Source organism: Theropithecus gelada, chromosome X (genome assembly GCF_003255815.1).
Source record: "Theropithecus gelada isolate Dixy chromosome X, Tgel_1.0, whole genome shotgun sequence".
In the NCBI taxonomy this organism is placed as follows: domain Eukaryota; kingdom Metazoa; phylum Chordata; class Mammalia; order Primates; family Cercopithecidae; genus Theropithecus; species Theropithecus gelada.
Genome location: NC_037689.1, coordinates 153,088,532 through 153,107,397, shown reverse-complemented (window position 1 = coordinate 153,107,397; position 18,866 = coordinate 153,088,532). Strand labels below are relative to the sequence as shown.

Here is an 18,866-nt window from a genome sequence, read left to right as displayed (position 1 = left end):
CTGGAGCTGTGGCAGAGGAACATAAATTGTGAAGATTTCATGGACATTTATCAGTTCCCAAATAATACTTTTATAATTTCTTATACCTGTCTTTACTTTAATCTTGTTATCTTTGTAAGCTGAGGATGTACATCACCTCAGGACCACTGTGATAATTGTGTTAAGTGTACAAATTGATTGTAAAACATATGTGTTTGAACAATATGAAATCAGTGCACCTTGAAAAAGAACAGAATAACAGCGATTTTTAGGGATCAAGGGAAGACAACCATAAGGTCTGACTGCCTGTGGGGTCAGGCAAAAAGAGCCATATTTTAATTCTTGCAGAGAGCCTATAAATGGACGTGCAAATAGGATAGATATCACTAAATTCTTTTCCTAGGAAGGAATATTAATATTAATACCCTGGGAAAGGAATGCATTCCTGGGGAATGTCTATAAACAGCCACTCCGGGAATGTCTGTCTTGCACAGTTGAGATAAGGACTGAGATATGCCCTGGTCTCCTGCAGTACCCTCAGGCTTACTAGGGTGGGGAAAAACTAACTCTGCCCTGGTAAATTTGTGGTCAGACCAGTTCTCTGCTCTCGAACTCTGTTTTCTGTTATTTAAGATGTTTATTAAGACAATATGTGCACCGTTGAACATAGACCCTTATCAGTAGTTCTGCTTTTGCCCTTTGTCCTGTTGCCTCAGAAGCATGTGATCTTTGTTAGACCTTTACTAGTAGTTCTGCTTTTTGCCTTTTGAAGCATGTGATCTTTGTACCTACTCCCTGTTCTTACACCCCCTCCCCTTTTGAAACCCTTAATAAAAACTTGCTGGTCAGAGACTTAGGTGGGCATCACAGTCCTATCAATATGTGGACCCCCAGCGGCCCAGTTATAAAATTCCTCTCTTTGTACTCTTTCTCTTTATTTATCAGCCGGCTGACACTTATGGAAAATAGAAACAACCTATGTAGAAATATTGGGGGTGGGTTCCCCCAATAGTCAAGGCTCTGCCCTCATGAATGGCACAAGTGCCAATATAAAAGAGTCTGTAGGTAGCCTGTTTATCCATTCTGCCATGTGAGGACATGGCTAGAAGGTACTATCTCTGAGAGATGAGCCCTCACCAGACATGGAATCTTCCAGTGCCTTGATCTTAGACTTTCCAGGCTTCAGAATTATATGCAACAAATTTATGTTGTTTAAAAGTTACCCAGTCTATGGTATTTTGTTACAGCAACCTGAAAGGACTAAGACCCCAGTTTATTATAAAGGACATGGTAAAGAAAACACATGAACAGCCAGATAAGGGGGCACACAAAGCAAGATTTGGAAGGGTCTCACGTGCGGAAGCTCTGTCCTCATGGAGTTGGGGTTTGCCATGCTCCCTGCACTTGGATGTATTTAACAATTTAGAATCTCTTTAAACCCCATCTTTTAGGATTTTTTAAGAGACAAAGTCTTGCTCTATCCCAAGCCTGGAGTGCAGGGGTACAATGATAGCTTACTGCAGCCTTCAACTCCTGCCCTCAAGCAATCCTTCTGCCTTAGTTTCCTGAGTAGCTGGGACTACATGTGGACACTACTACACCCAACTGTCTTATTTTCTGTAGAGATGGAGTCTCACTGTGTTGCCTAGGCAGGCCTCAAATTCCTGGCCTCAAGTGATCCTCCACCTCTTTCAGGGATTTTTATGGAGGCTTTATCACATAGCTGTGAAACTCACTCATTTTCTGCCACCGGACTTACTTCGGTCCTGGATGAATAATATTGAAGATATGTGCTTAAAATATTCCTAACATCAGAATTTGTGCATGTGTTTTCTTCCCCAGGAAAGCTATAAACAGTGAAAATTTCACTGTAAGCTTCCCTGTGTCCTCTCTCCCTTCCCGCTCCCTGAAACTAAAAGGAATGTTAAAAGCCTGTTTTTCTGTCACCAGCGGACCTTATCTATGCTCCCAATTCCGATTCCTTTAAACACAGTTTGTAAAATCCTGTGAGATCCTGTCTCCTTTGCCCTGCCGCTGCAAGGTTATAAAGTCATCAAACTTAAGTTACAATTCCAGTTTTCCTCAAGATCTGAGACATGTTAATTGTCTTTGTTTCTCACTCTGGTAACATCTTTGCCACCTTAAAGCATTTAAAAGGTGGTCAAAAAATCTAACACTGGCTACCCGCTGAGGACCCCTTCCACGCTGTGGAAACTTTGTACTGCCACTCTGCTCAATAAAGCCTACAGCTTTTTTCTCTCGGTCCGATCCGTGTCTCTCCCACCGCGGGCTACCGCGACACCAATTCTTTGGCGTGGCTAAGAACCTTTGGGGTTATAATGAGACCAGAAACCCAAAACGATGGTGACTGAGAGTACTACTAATGCCCTGTGTTTTGGTCACACTCTCACCTAGGTGAGAACCTGACCAAAAGGGGAGAGTTATTAAACAAATTATGGCAGGCTATTGTTCTGGACTGGGCTCCTGCATTAGGCCACAACAGACCAGGCCAAACTAGAATGGAGTCACTGATGCTAAATGCCACTCAACCAAACTGAAGCTTTAAGGAAGCAGATAAATCCCAAAACAGACCAGTGTTTCATGAAAAAGAAGTGATTCCAGTCTACCTGAGTCAGCATAAGGAAATCCCCTCTGCTTTAACCCTTACCCAAAAAGTAACCTGATATTAACTGTGAACCCAAAATATCTGAGACAGGTCTCAGTGAATTTAGAAAGTTTATTTTGTCAAGGTTAAGGACACATCCATGACACAGTCTCAGGAGGTTTTGATGACATTTACCCAAGTTGGTCAGGGTAAAGCTTGTTTCATACATTTTAGGGAGACATAAATACATCAATCGATACATGTAAGATTTACACTGGTTTGATCTGGAAAGGTGGAACAACTCAAGGGGTGGGGGCTTCCAGGTCATAGGTAGATTTTAAAATTTTCTGACTGGGAATTAGTTGAAAGAGTTGTTATCAATAGAAAGGAATGTCTGGGTGGATAAGGGGTTATGGAGACCTAGGTTTTATTATGCAGATGAAGCCTTCAAGTAGCAGTCTTCAGGGAAAAAAAGATTATAAATGTTTCTTATCAGACCTAAGGTCTGTGTTGATGTTAATGCTGGAGGGGTATAATGAGGCATGTCCAACCCCCTCTTTCACAATGGTCTGAACTAGATTTTCTGGTTAACTCTGGAATCCCCTTGGCCGAGAGGAGTCCATTCAGGTTGTTAGGGGCCTTAGAATTTTACATTTGGTTTACATAACCAATCAGCTGTTATTTTCCATTGTTCTGTTTCCTTGTTTCCATCTTACAAAACTCACTGTTCTGCTATTGCCCAGTGGGAACTGAGACCAAATAAGAACTTCTGAATTCCACACTGAGATCAAATAAGTACAATGATGACAGAGAGTGGAGTCATGATGACAATGCCCAAAATTTTGGTCAATTTCTAAAAATTAATAGGCTGATCAAAAGTGGGGAGTTGCTAAATTTGGGCTTTAGAAGCCTCCCAACAAGTCCTTGTAAAGAACTACAACCTAAAGTATATAAACAAACTGAAAATCTGACTTAGAAATGTGTTTATAACAAATAGCTGAGGCTAAACCAATCACAGCTGCCAAGTGTCAGCCAATGGCAGGTGGCCAACTGTTCAAACTAGGTTCCATAAAGGCTAATCCAGGCTGTAACCAATGGCGCTGTCTCTGTATTTCACTTCTGTTTTCTGTATGTCACTTTCTTTTCTCTGGTTATAAATATAACCTGCAGATGTCATGTGGCAGAGCATTCTGAACCATTTTTGGTCCTGACTGCTGCCTGATTCTAGAATCTCAAACAAAAGCCAGTTAAGATCTGCAAACCTAGATGTGCTGTAATTTTGTCTTTTAACAGTTGGGTCCTGAAAATGATGGCCTATTAAGCTGAAGTTAATTAAAAATCATTTAAGGTCATCATTGGTGTCATGCACGTCCCTGTGAAAAGACCACCAAACAGGCTTTGTGTGAGAAATAAGGCTGTTTATTTCACCTGGGTGCAGGTGGGCCAAGTCCGAAAAGATTCAGCGAAGGGAGACAGGGGTGGGGATGTTTTATAGGATTTGGGTGGGTAGTGGGAAATTACAGTCAAAGGGGGTTGTTCTCTTGCAGGCAGGGGCGGGGGTCACAAGGTGCTCAGTTGGGGAGCTTTTGAGCCAGGAGAGGAATTTCACAAGGTTAATCACTCAGTTAATGTAGGGGAGTAACAAGTCACAATGGTGGAATGTCATCAGTTAAAGCAGGAACCAGCCATTTTCACTTCTTTTATTTATTTTTTATTATACTTTAAGTTCTAGGGTACATATGCACAATGTGCAGGTTTGTTACATAAGTATACATGTGCCGTGTTGGTGTGCTGCACCCATTAACTCATTTACATTAGGTATATCTCCTAATGCTATCCCTCCCCCTTCACCCCACCCCACGACAGGCTCCAGTGTGTGATGTTCCCCTTCCTGTGTCTTTTTAAAGTTTTCTTTGTGCTTTTCTAAACTGGGAATGGGGATTTAAAAAGAAAAAACACGGTGTCAGCCTGTGCATGTTAGTTTTCTTATACAGAATATTGCCATGATTTTCTTTCTCTTTGGAAGAGATATAGAAAGTCACAGCATTTGGGATTTAGATTGTTTGGGTTTAATAAAGAGCACGAACCCAAAATAATTTTGTACAGTGTATTCTGACCAGAAGAATGCTTTAACTTACCAAAAGTGTCTTGATAAAGCAGTAGAGCCAATCCTATGAATGAGTCTAGAAGGAACTGGGCTATGCTAGACTGGCACCATTGCTCTTGCCAGAAGCTGAGAATTTCGTAGAATCCCCTTACCCTAGATGGTTTTAGGGTTAGCTTTTATCAGTGAGATGAACTTACATGAGACTTGGAAAGCAGAAAAAAAGTGGAGGTCAGTACCCTTCAAAGGACACAAAGATGCTTAGGTGCCTGGTGTGTCCCAGATTTTCCTCAATCTTTTCCATTCCACATCCAACTCATTCTGTGGACTGCTAGTCAACCAGCTGGGGCTGCAAGCGTACTACTTGGTACTTGGCATCAGCTCTACTGAAGCTGTGGCTTCCATAAACCTTTCCACATGTCTCTCTCTTCACACACCAACTTTGGCAAGTCTATTAGTCTACTCTCACACTACTGTACAGATACTACCCGAGACTGGGTAGTTAACAAAGGAAAGAGGTTTGACTCACAGTTTCGCATGGCTGGGGAGGCCTCAGGAAACTTACGATCATGGTGGAAGGGGAAGCAGCCACCTTCTTCAGAAGGCAGCAGGAGAGTGAGTGTGTGAAGGAGGAACTGTCAAACACTTATAAAACCATCAGATCTCATGAGAACTCCCTCACTATAATGAGAATGACATGGAGAAAACTGCCTCTATGGTCCAATCACCTCCCACCAGGTCCCTCCCTCGACATGTGGGGATTACGATTCAAGGTGAGATTTGGGTGGGGACACAGCAAAAACATATCAGCAAGCAGACATACAGGGATTCTCAGGTTTTCCAGCAAGTTCTGACCTGTCCGCCTATGTCAATGCCTCAAGTGAAAGTGCTAGGACTGTTCTTCTGGTACCTGCCTTCCAGACCTTCACTTCCCAGTTTGTCACACATTTGTGTAACCTTGAATCCTATATTAAACTCTGTTTTCCTTAATAGTGAATGTAGGTGCCTTAGATAATAGTTTCTTGCTTGACTCTGTTGGTAATAAACAGGGTGGAAGTAGTGGTTGTGGTTGCCGTGTATATCAGTGTGAATCCAGTGAAGACAGCAGAGCCAAGACAAGTGTTTGGAAAACAGAGTTTAATCTGGATAAAGCCAAGGGAGAACTTAAATAGGCTGTTTTTAAGTTACTGCAGCCTGTAACAAAAACATATTCTATACCTGACTTTAGCCACCTTACGTTCAGAGGTCCCAAGTGACTGATTATTTTGTTGTGACCTATTTGTATATTTGATTTGTGCCCGTTTTTCTTTTATTTCTGTTTAGGTAACCCTGTTTGCTATAATGAATTATTCCCTCCCACCATTATGCCTTCCCTTTGAGTCTCTTTCAGAACCAGTCATTTAACTTTAGATAGAAAGACTTTTCAGAATTGTGCTGAACTGGATGACAATCCCTGGGGTTCTTTTTCAGATCTATCTAAATCATGGGCTCACGACAATCGTTGTGAAGGCTGTGTGATCATTTCAGAATCTTTCATTGGTTTCACCATGGGCTATATATTTTTTAAGTTCATTTGTGTCTTTTGAAGAAATTCTACACACCTGAAACTATGCTATAGATCTTTACTGAAAGTCTCCAGGTAACACTTTTTAATATATTTTCGGCATAAGTAAAATACTTTTGTTCTGTACACAATGGCAAATGTCATCAGAAGAAATTAGGCTCCAGAAAGAACTTTTAAAACAAGCAAATCATTGTATTACTCTTAAATTTTATTAACGTCTTCAGTTTGTGCGTCATTTAAAATGAGACATGTTTGCTTTAAAAAGCATTCTTATACATAAATAGACCAAGGAACAGTTAGGTTATTGATCCCTAAAACATGCACATCAATTTTATTCAGGTGTGTATAAGAAAGGGAAATAAACTTGAAACCTTTTTCTTTGGATTAAAAACATTTGGAAATTATTCAGGAATGCCAAATGTTTTTCTGGGACAGATGTATTTTCCAATAGGAAATGCTGATGCAATTAAGAGGCATTAGTGTTGATAAAGAAGACTGGAAAAACATTTGTGCTATGCTAGATAAACAAGAAAAGAGTTCAAGTGGGCCTAAGATATATGTCAAATAAATGAATCAGATAGCATGAATTGAAAGGTTTGGATGGAAGAACAGGTACCATAAGCTAGATTATGGGACACATATATGTTCAAGGCACATGACTAGGCTAAACAGGTGGCTAGATTCTACAGACTAATTTGTTCATTCATTGAGAAAGTGTAAAATGTAATATAATTTCAATTTAATGGCACTTATTGATAAATAAATGCAATTGGATCTAGGGTAGAAAATGTCTTCCTTTCAGATACACACCAGAAATGCATACTAGATAACAGATGCCAGTAGCGATATGATTACAGTCCAATTTTCTTACACTGCAGTTAAATGGTTAAACTGTTTTGTATTAATTCTATATGTCATACTATCTATTCTCTTTCAAGTTTCACAAAAGAATTCATCAAAACTAGGCAGATTTAAGAATTTATTAAACCACAAAGAATGCTCAAACTATTATTCAACAGGAGTCAAGCCCAAACCCTAGAGTTGACTGCTGACCGTATTAGGTTTGGCCTTTTCCCAGAATGGAAACACTTTTCCCACACTACCTCCCCTTTGCACAGCTAAAATGCTAACACATCCATTGTGGTTCCCTTCTTTTTCTTTGGCAAGTCAGAGGAATTTACCTCCCCGCTCCCTCTACTACATATTCTATTAGTGACATGATTTCCCTAAATATTCACAGAAGAAGAAGGAACACAATTAAAAAACTGCAACCTTCAACAATATTTAAATCTTCATCTTCTCAAATCAACTGCAATGGGAAAACAGAAGATACCAAGCTATCCACTGTATTGTGAATGATCAGCACACTGAACTTTATTCCTGAAAGGGAATACTAGGAGAACAAGGATAATCTGTGTGCTTCTAATGGCCTAGCAAAATGCTCCCCATCTGAACATTTCTAACTGAAATAAGAATGTTTCATACTTTGAGCTCTTAGAAGGAAGCAGCACAAACGTCATTACAATTCCCCAAATCACAACTATTATCCATTTATATTGTTTTGAAGCACCTAAAACTTCTCATTAACAAAAGACATTAAAATGAGATGTTAGCAATACTGTCTCTTGAATACTTCTGTGTGCACATACAAAATTTCTCCACAGTTTTAGAAGATAGCTCATAAGACTAGTGGCGACAGCTTTGTGCAATTAAAAACAAAAATGTTGCTCTAAATAGATGACACTAGTAAACAAACCAAAGAAATAAACAAAAGCCATTTTAAGGCTACTGCTGCAATGAATGGTTCAATCTGAAGTTCATGGGAATAAACTGGTTGATAAGACAAAGGTAAACCTGGAGGCATGGAACAAGATTTTAAAAAGTGAGAAGAGGGTTGAAGAGACTGGCAGATACCATCTGTCAGTATGTGAAAGGCTTGAGTCACATGGATTGCTTTTAACTCCTTGTTCTCTCATATCCTTGGTTAATGATAACTTTTTCTTATTTCTTCACACAGCTTGGCCATGTAAATCCACCACAGAGAGGTGAGACAATGATATAGATGAATACCTGGAGGGAGGAGGAGGGCAATTTTATTTTCTTGAATCAATCATGTTATTCTAAATAATATATATAGGAAAGTAGAGCCTTATTAAAAAATACTTCTGATTCCATTAGAGTAGCAGTTATGTAGTAATGGAACACACTAATCAAGTATTTTCCAAGACAGAAGTGTAGTTAAAATTGTCCTTTTTGGTGTAACTCACACCCGCTTGAATTCTAGCGTTTCCTTCAGTGGGAGAGAAAGCAGTGGGGTTGTTGCTCTTCACTGGTAACTCGGCAGAATCAAGGCTAAATGAGCAACTCTTACTGACGTGTGATTAACAAGTCATAAAAAAATCACAAATAAGCATAATTCTCCTGAACTATGATTTCATTAATTATATTTTTAGGTTTTGCACATGAATTTAATTTGTGATTAATATAAGAATATATTTTAAAAGCCTGAGTAGAAGGCTTTCATCTGTATCACTTATGGGAAAGAATACTGCTATGAACTGTTCAGTGGATAACGACACAATAATTACGATGACCAAAACAAAGAAAAGCAGATGATGTAAGTAACATTGCAAAAATACTGGTGCTATTACAGATGTGTTTGCTTTTTAATTTTAGATTTTAATTTTAAATTATAAAATAGTCACTACTTGTTCACATTATTATATTACAAAAAAACAGATTTTAAACATTAGGTTCACTGCATTAGTCACTTTATTTTGCTTTATTTTTATTTTTTATTTTTGTAGAGATAGGGTGTCACTATGTTGACCAGGATGGCTTCAAACTCCTGGCCTCAAGCGATCCTCCTGCCTCAGCTTCCCAAAGTTCTGGGATTACAGGAATAAGCCACTATGCCTGGCTTTATTTTGCTTTAAATTGCAACTTCTTGAGATCTTTAAGTGACTGATTTCATTACTCGCAAGCTTGGAAAAGGATGCATTTATGAATTGCATACCCTTTGCTCCAAAAGTGAGCAGCATTTGCCTTGTAGGGAACTGTAAATATGGTCAGGGTTGGGAGGCAGATTACAGCAAATTCTGTTTATTAATGAATAGGTTGAACTTCTGACATCATATTCACACATACACAAGAAACAAATGTAAAGTTTACCAACTTGATGTAAAGTTGACTATTTGTCACAGCTGTAATATAAGGATTTTTGAAGCTGAAGTACATCTCGTTAGGTGACAACACCTTTTGGCAAAGATTGATATTGCATTTAGAGCTGTGCTCTGCATGTAGTAAGTAATCAGTAAATATATTCTGAATTTAACAAAAATTCAGCTGCACAAATCAACCTAAACTCCCAGACCAAACAATAAGAAGCTAAGCTCAGGAGCCTAAAATGTGATGTTAAAAAGAGAAGCCTGAGCAAGGAACCATTCAAGGCCATGACAATTACTTCCAGTATAAAATCTACAGATCTATGACTGCTCTTCTCTTTTAGATAAATCCAACTGTCTAAGGCAGAGGACCCTTAAACTGTGGTCGAGGAGACGCAGGGTCAGAGGTATCTGCTTGGAGGTAACTTTGGGCTTCTGGACATGACTGGAGGATGGGGAGGAAAGGCAACTTTATCTGACCATGAACAGGGTGAAGAACCCCCCACCCGTTAGCAATAGTTTTAAAAGTTGTGGTTTAGGACCTCTTTACACACTCAAAAATTACTGAGGACTTCAAAGAGTTCTTGTTTAAGGGGGATTATAATTATCAGCATTTGCCATATTAGAAATTAAAACTTTAAAAATACATAATTAATATACAAATAAAAACAATAAACCCATTACATATAAACAGAAATAACTTTATTTAAAATAACTACATTTCTGTGATGTCAGTTTTATATGTCTCTTTATATATAATAATTCTCAATAGGAAGGAGGGGTTTAAGTAGAGATATTTCCTATGTGACTTCATAGGAAAGCCACTGCCTGGTCATGTGTTTCACTATTAAAAGACATATGTAGCTCATTTCAGAGTGTTACTCACTGAGAAATAATTCTAGTACCTAATTTCTTAGAGACTGAAAAATAAAGCCGTACACTAAAAGGACAAAAACTTACAATTGATACGATGATGATAATGATCGTGAGCTTGAGGTTCTTCATACACATGGCTCGAGCAAGATTTCTGCTGGTAGTTTTGAAGGTGACAGACTAGAAAAGAGACAAGAATTGTTTAACCCCTGGCACTGACTACATGAATGATTTGCAATAACAACATGCGAACATTTTATTTCCATTAATTCTGTTTAAGTCCAATGATCTCTCTTTACAAGTAGAGACTGGCCATTCATACTCAATAGCTGCCAAAAGCAAGACTCTGCCAGGCCTATCATAAGCAGTATGAGCCCAATTAAAAGGCTTCCCTCTTTTTTCTTCTCCACTGCAGCAATGCACATGATGTTGAGCACCAGAAGTGGTTCTTCCCCTAGTGGAAAAGCATTTTCCTCTCTATACTTCCAATAAGAAAGGCTCCTTTAAAGCCAGCTGACTGCAAGCACATTTGCCTATTCTGCCCAGTATAATTCTGGGGCTTTGAGCCATAAAAACCTGTTTGATTTCCATAGGAAGATATGTATTTACTTTAGTGAGGGCCAAAACCCATAGAACTTCATTCCTTCTGCTATCCATTTTCTTTTGCCTCATCAATTTCTCAGTATCTACTGAACGATTCCCACCAGGATACAAGGAGTTTAAAACAAAAAGGCAACCAACCAACCAACCAACGAAACCTCCTAATAATCCAGCAATTCCACTCTGGGTATGTACCCAACAGATTTATGAACAAATTCACCAAAAGACATATACAAAAATGTTCTGGATAGCACTACTTTTCATACCTTAAACTGGAAACCACCCAAATGCCCATCAACTGTACAATGCATAAATAAATTGTAGGAGAGTCATAACATGGTATACAATACAGCAATGACAATTCACAATCTACTACTACATTTACCCAATTTACCACAGATGAATCTCATAAACATCATTTTGAGCAACAGAAACTTGACATAAACAGAGTACCTGCTATATTTTATTATTTATTTTGAGACAGGGTCTTGATCTGTCGCCCCAGCTGGAGTGCCGTGGCACAATTACGACTCACTGCAGCTTCGACCTCCTGGGCTCCAACGATCCTCCCACCTCAGCCTCCCGAGTAGCTGGGACTATAGTTGTGTGCCACCACTCTAGGCCCCTGCTGTATTTTATTAATCTATGTGGAGAAATCAGGACAGTGGCCACCTTTGGAGGGGAGCAGCGACTAACAGAAGGCAAAAGGGAGCTTCTGGGGTCCTGTTCATGCTCTAGTTCTTAATCTGGGTGTTGGTTCTACATGGTATGTTCACTTTGTGAAAATACAAGTTGTATGCTCACAGTTGACGCACTTATGTATATCATACTTCAACATACTGGTTTTAAAAAAAACCACTCCCTTAACCATAGATTAATCTCCAACCACATACACCACAAAGTCTCTGCGGTAGAACAACTGACAGGGGCACCAGCCTTTGGGTTTCACTTGATGAAGAGTGCACAGGATGCCACCTGGAGGCACAGACCAAAACTGGTTACATCTAGAGCTAAATATATATGTTGAATAGAATATACATATGGACTAGAACTTTTGAGAAGAAATAGTGCTTAAAGTGTGGAGACAAAAAAAGCAATGGGGGCAAACAGTCCTTAATGGAACTAAGTTAATATGGGAAACAAGATAGAATAATAGTAATAAAAAATGTCTAATAAGTATCCTCAGATACAAGACATAATTGCACTAGTTTCACACAAAGTCATCAGAGGACATAAAAAATTAGATAACATAAGACAATATTCCAAAAACTGTATTTTAATAAAATGACTGGCATAATTTTTTAAAAGCAGAACATAAATGAGCAAAAGCAGCTTCTGCAGTAACAATTCAAAAAAAATTGCTCTGAAAACAGAGCAAAATGTCTAGGTTGTAAATTATGAAAGAAGATGTAAGATACATGGAAAACTGATCAAGCAAATCCAGGATCGATTTATAAAATCAACAGATACTTAATATGTGCTTATTATGTGCCTGGTACTGATTTAGGCACCTATTAGCAGTCACAGGAGAGAATACAACCAAAAGAGAAAGATCAATAATCAAAGGACTAACTGAAGAAAATATCCCCCAAATAAGAAATACTTGAATCTTCAGACTAAAAGGACCTACGTACCATGTGGCAAGAATATTGAAAAAAGGCAAATGTTACTTTTAGTAACATTTCAGAACTCCAACCTTTTGTTTCTACTCATTTTATGTTTTTCTGCCTTGAAGTATAATTGGCAAATAAAAATGGCATATATTCAAGGTATACAATGTGATATTCTGATATATGTATACATCATGAAATGATTACCACAATCAAGCTAAGTAAAATATCCATCACCTCACATAGTTACTTGTTTGGATGTGTGGTGAGAATGCTTAAGATTTATTCTTATAGCATATTTCAAATATTCAATACATTATTATTAACTATAGTTGCCATGCTGTATGTCCAATATCCAGAACTTATTCATCTTATAACTGTAAGTTTATACACTTTGACCAACATCTCTCCATGTCTCCACCCCCTGGCAACCACTATTCTCTCTCTGCTTTTTTGAAATCAACAATTTTCTTAGATCCCATATATAAGTGAAATCATACAGTATTTGTCCATTTGTATCTGGTATATTTCACTTAATATAATGTCTTCTAGTTTCATCCACATTTTAGAATTGTTTTTTCTATTCTGTGAAAAATGCCATTGGAATTTCAATAGGGATTGTGTTGAATCTGTGTATTGCTTTGGGCAGTATGAACATTTTAATAATATTGATTCAAACATAGAATATCTTTCCATTGATTTGTGTCTTCTTCAATTTCTTTCATCAGTGTGCACATTTTTTACATCCTTGGTTAAAATATATTCATATTTTACTCTTTTTGATGCTATCATAAATGGGCTTTAAAAAAAAAATTTTTTTTTTTTTTTTGAGATGGAGGTCACCCCTCTGTAACCCAGCCTGGAGTGCAGTGGTGTGATCATAGCTCTCTGCAGCTCTGAATTCCTGGGTTCAAGCAATTCTCCATCTTCAGCCTCCCAAGTAGCTAGGACTACAGGCGCACCCCATCATACCTAATTTTTTCTTTTTGTTTTTTTTTTTTGTTTTTTTTTTGTTTTGTAGAGATAAGGTCTCACTTTGTTGCCCAGGCTGGTCTTGAACTTCTGGATTTTAGAGATCTTTTGGCTTTGGTCTCCCGACATATTAGGATTATAGGTATGAGCCACCATGCACAGCCTTGATTTATTTTTCTAATAGATTGTAATCTAGATAGTAACAGTGTGATTTAGGGTGGGGAAAAGACACTCCAGAAAAAAATAACTGTGTGATTTAGGAGGCTGTGGATCACAGCCAGTGGAGCTGGAGACTGAGATCAAGCCAGAGGGCAGTCAGTCAATAATGCCTACATAATAAAACCCCAATAAAAACTCTGAACACTAAGGCTTGGGTAAGCTTCCCTGTTGGGCAATGCTCTGTACATTTTGTCACAGATTGATGCCAAGAGAGTAATGTGTCCTGACGCCATGGGAAGAGGACAACAGAAGCTCTACATTTGGTATCTTCCCAAACTCCACCCTATACACTTTTTCCCTTGGCTGGTCTTACTATGCATAATTTGCCTGTAATAAACCATAACTGTGAGTATAACAGTGTTTATGGAGTATTATAAATCCTTCTAATGAACTATCAAATCTGAGGGTGGTTTGGGGAATCCCCAAACTTGCAGTTGGTGTCATAAGTGAGGGTGGACTTGAGTAAACTGTATAGTTGTTCATGCCATGGCTCCATCATGAGTGGATGGCTTGACTGAGATCCTGTTGCTCTGCCCCTCTGTGTTGCCAATCAGTTTAGCCTGGAGACCTCATTAACTTCTTTAAGCCATAGTACCTTTTTTACCTCTTTCCATCCAACATGGGACAAGAATGTCTGGGAATAAGTCTCCCCAGTGACATGGGATAAACTTACATCTAAAATGCTAATCATCAATGCTTTCAGAAGAGAAAAATTTTGATCAAAAGGGGGAAATGAGAAAAGAAAAACAGCTCAGAGCAGCCTGAGCTATGTGAGGTATATAAAATTTATCAGGCCCAGAAGACATGAGTATGGGGACTTCAGTCACACCCCCCACACAATACCCAGAGGGGCAACTGTTTAAAGGCATTTTGTTGCTGACTAGCTCCCTCGACCATTATCTTCATGTTCCTGGAATCTGTGATACAAAGGACAATGTATAGCCAATCAATAACTTGTTATTTTAATGTAAATTCTTGGTAAACAAATTAGATACTGCCTCTCCTTTTTTCCTTTAAAAACCTACTTGTAACGGCTGCTAATTAGTTTCATTCAGAGCAACTTGAATCTACGCTTCTGGGTTGCAGTCCTCAAACTTGGCCCAAATAAAAAACGTGTAAGCTATATAGTTGTTGAGCTTCTTAGATGCCTAAACTCTTCATGCACTGAAACGCGGCAATATTCAGAGAATTTTGAGAGAAAATGATCTTAACCCTAGACTTCTACACTAGTCAACATTGTTCAAATATGAGACCAAAATAACACTTTTGTTCTTGAAGGGATTATCACCCACAAACTCATATGAAGATGATGTGTGAGGATATACTACAAAGACTAATTCACAATACATAATTCAAGAAAGAGGAAGATGATGTAGATGAGAAAAAGCAGTGAGGAATGAAACTAATAAATCCGAACATAGTTGTGTGATTCAACAGGTTGTAATGGAGATTCCTCCACCATCCTCAGGTCAACACCTGAACACTGACAAACCACCTGTTAAAACAAGTTCACCTATAAAGAACAATTGTTAGATGTTGCCCTAAGATATGCCTGTGTCCTAATCCCTGTGAATGTGACATATGTGATATTATCTGGAAAAGGGGTCTTTACAGATGTGATTATGTCAAGAATCTTGAGATGAAGAGCGTATCCTGGATTATACATATGAGCCCTAAATGACATCACAAATGTCTCTAGAGAAGGAAAGTAGATGGAGACTTGACACACATGCAAAGGAGAAGGTAATGTGAATATGGAGGCAGAGACTACAATGATACAGCCACAAGTCAAGAAATACTGGCAGCCACCTGAAGTTGGAAGAGGCACGAACAGATTCTCTCCTAGAGCCTCTGGAAGGAGTGTAGCCCTGCTAACACCTTAATTTCAGCCCAGTTATGCTAATTTTGAACTTCTGAAATCCAGCGGTGGGAGAAAATAAATTTTTGTTGTTTTAAGCCACCAGATTTGTGATAATTTGTGATAGCAGCCACAGAAAGCTAATAACCATATATAAAAAGTTGAAAACCAAATATAAAAAGACACTCTTAAAACCAGCCAAAGGGGGCCAGGTGTGGTGGCTCATGCCTATCTTTCCAGCACTTTGGGAAGCCAAGGTGGGAGGATCACGTGAGCCTGGGAGTTTGAGACCAGCCAGAGCAACATAGGGAGACCCCTATCTCTAAGAAAAATTTTAAAAATTAGCTAAGTGTGATGGCGCATGCCTGTGGTCCTACTTGGGAGGCTGAGGCAAGGCAGGAGGATCACTTGAGCCCGGGAGGTGGAGGCAGCAGTAAGCCATGATCATGCCCCTGCACTCCAGCCTGGGTGACAGAGAGAGACTCTGTCTTAAAAAAAACAAAACAAACAACAACAATAAAAACAGCCAAAGGTGGGGTAAGAATCACTATTTTTCAAGTAAGACTAAGAGAGATGACAATCTCTCCAAGAACATGTGAAAGCCAAAGAAAAATGGAATGGCATTTTTAAAGCACTAATTTTTTTTTTAAATTGACATTGTGAAAAACTAAAAAACTATAAAGTATTCTTCAACAAAATGATGAAACCAGATTTTCAGACAAAAGCTTAGAGAATCTCCCATCAGGATCAACATTGTAACAAACAATAAAAGAACTTCAGTTTGAAGCAAAAAAATCGTACATGGAAACAGAACTGCAGAAAACAATAAAGAACAACAGAAAGAATTGCAGGCATATCTCCTTTTATTGTACTTCATGTTATCGCACTTCATGCATACTGGTGTTTTTTTACTTTTTTTTTCAAATCAAAGGTCTGTGGAAACCCCATGATGAGACTATCAGCACCATTTTTCTGGTGTTTTTTTTTTCTGCTTGGCCTGTACTTTTTGTTTCTTTTTATTATTATTATTATACTTTAAGTTCTGGAATACACGTGCAGAACATGCAGGTTTCTTATATAGGTATATACGTGCCATGGTGGTTTGCTGCATGCATCAACCTGTCATCTACATTAGGTATTTCTCCTAATGCTCTCCCTCCCCTAGCCCCAACTCCCCGACAGGCCCCAGTGTGTGATGTTGCCCTCCGTGTGTCCATGTGTTCTCACTGTTCGACTCCCACTTATGAATTAGAAAATGCAGTGTTTGGTTTTGGCAGCACCATTTTTCTGACAGCATGTGATCACTTCATGTCTGCGTTTTGTTATAACATTTCAAACTTTTCATTATTTTCATTCTATCTGTTATGACGATCTGTGACCTTTGATGTTACTATTGTGATTGTTTTAGGGTGCCATAAACTATGCCTATATAAGATGATGGAGCTAACTGATAAATGTTGTGTGTTCTAACTGTTCCACTGACCAGCTATTCTCTTATCTCTCTCCGTCTCAGGCCTCCCTATTTGCCGAGACACAATATTGAAATTTGGCCAATTAATAACCTTACAATGGCATCTATGAATTCAAGTGAAAGGAAAAGTCATACATCCCTTGCTTTAAATCAAAAGATAAAAATAATTAAGCTTAGTGAGTAAGGCATGTTGAAAGCTGAGATGGGTCTAAAGTTTGGTGTCCTGTGACAAACAGTTAACCAAGTTGTGAATGTAAAGGAACAGTTCTTGAAGGAAATTAGGAGTGCTACTCTAGTGAACACACACATAAGAAAGCAAAACAGCCTTACTGCTGACATGGAGAATGTTTCAGGGGTCTGGATAGAAGATTAAACCAGCCAAAACATTTCCTTAGGCCAAAGCCTAATTCAGAGCAAGGCCCTAACTCGTCAATTCTATGAAGGCTGAGAGAGGCGAGGAAGGTGCAGAAGAAAAGTTTAAAGCTAGCAGAAGTTGGTTCATGAGGTTTAAGGAAAGAAGCCACCTCTATAACATGAAAGTACAAAGTGAAACAGCAAGTGCTGACAGAGAAGCCACAGTAAGTTATCCAAGAGACCTAGCTAAGATTGATAGAGGTGGCTATACTAAACAACAGATTGTTTTCAGTGTAAACAAAACACTGTTCTTTTGGAAGAAGATGCCATCTAGGACTTTCATAGAGAGAAGCCAATACCTGGCTTCAAAGCTTCAAAGGATAAGCTGACTTTTATTAGGGACCAATGCAGCTGATGACTAAGTTGAAGCCAATGGTAATTTACATTCTGAAAATCTAGGGCTCTTAAGAATTATGCTAAATCTACTCTGCCTGTGCTCTTGAAATGGAACAACAAACCAGGAAGATAGCACATCTGTTTACAGGATGGTGTACAGAAGATCTGTGGAGATCTGCTGCTCAAAAAGAAAAGATTCCTTTCAAAGTATTACTGCTCATTGACAATGAACCTAGTCACTCAAGAGCTCTGATGGAGACGTATGAGGAGACAAATGTTGGTTTCATGCCTGTGTGAAAGGAAAATAAATCTTGGGGCCCCCAAATCACTAAGCTAAAGGGAAAAGTCAAGCTGGGAACTGTTTATGGCCAACCTGCCTCCCATTCTATTCAAAGTCACCTTTCTGCTCATTGAGATAAATGCGTACCTGATTGCCTCCTTTGGAGAGGCTCATCAGAAACTCAAAAGAATACAACCACAGTGAGATACCATCTCACACCAGTTAGAATGGCGATCATTAAAAAGTCAGGAAACGGGAGGCGGAGCAAGATGGCCGAATAGGAACAGCTCCAGTCTCCAACTCCCAGCGCGAGCGACACAGAAGACCGGTGATTTCTGCATTTTCAACTGAGGTACTGGGTTAATCTCACTGGGGAGTGCCGGACAATCGGTGCTGGTCAGCTGCTGCAGCCCGACCACCAAGAGCTGAAGCAGGGCGAGGCATCGCCTCACCTGGGAAGCGCAAGGGGAAAGGGAATCCCTTTTCCTAGCCAGGGGAACTGAGACACACAACACCTGGAAAATCGGGTAACTCCCACCCCAATACTGCGCTTTAAGCTAACGGGCACACCAGGAGATCATATCCCACACCTGCCCGGGAGGGTCCCACACCCACGGAGCCTCCCTCATTGCTAGCACAGCAGTCTGTGATCTACCAGCAAGGCAGCAGCGAGGCTGGGGGAGGGGCCCCCGCCATTGCTGAGGCTTAAGTAGGTAAACAAAGCCACTGGGAAGCTCGAACTGGGTGGAGCTCACAGCAGCTCAAGGGAACCTGCCTGTCTCTGTAGACTCCACCTCTGGGGACAGGGCACAGTAAA

The 18,866-nt window shown here is 39.3% G+C and overlaps 1 protein-coding gene across 3 annotated transcripts in view; it reads right to left on the bottom strand.

Annotated features, from left to right (window-relative positions):
* Window positions 1-6,439: 6,439 nt before the first annotated feature.
* The window catches only part of VAMP7 (vesicle associated membrane protein 7), a 71,312-nt gene continuing 58,885 nt past the window's right edge, over window positions 6,440-18,866 (bottom strand). For all 3 annotated transcript variants that reach the window (XM_025373210.1, XM_025373209.1, XM_025373211.1), the window contains 2 exons: window positions 10,377-10,469; window positions 6,440-8,322 (listed from right to left, as the gene is read on the bottom strand). In XM_025373210.1, coding sequence (XP_025228995.1) covers window positions 8,254-8,322; window positions 10,377-10,469 — 162 coding nt within the window. In that variant the 3' untranslated portion in view covers window positions 6,440-8,253. The remainder of the gene's footprint in view (window positions 8,323-10,376; window positions 10,470-18,866) is intronic.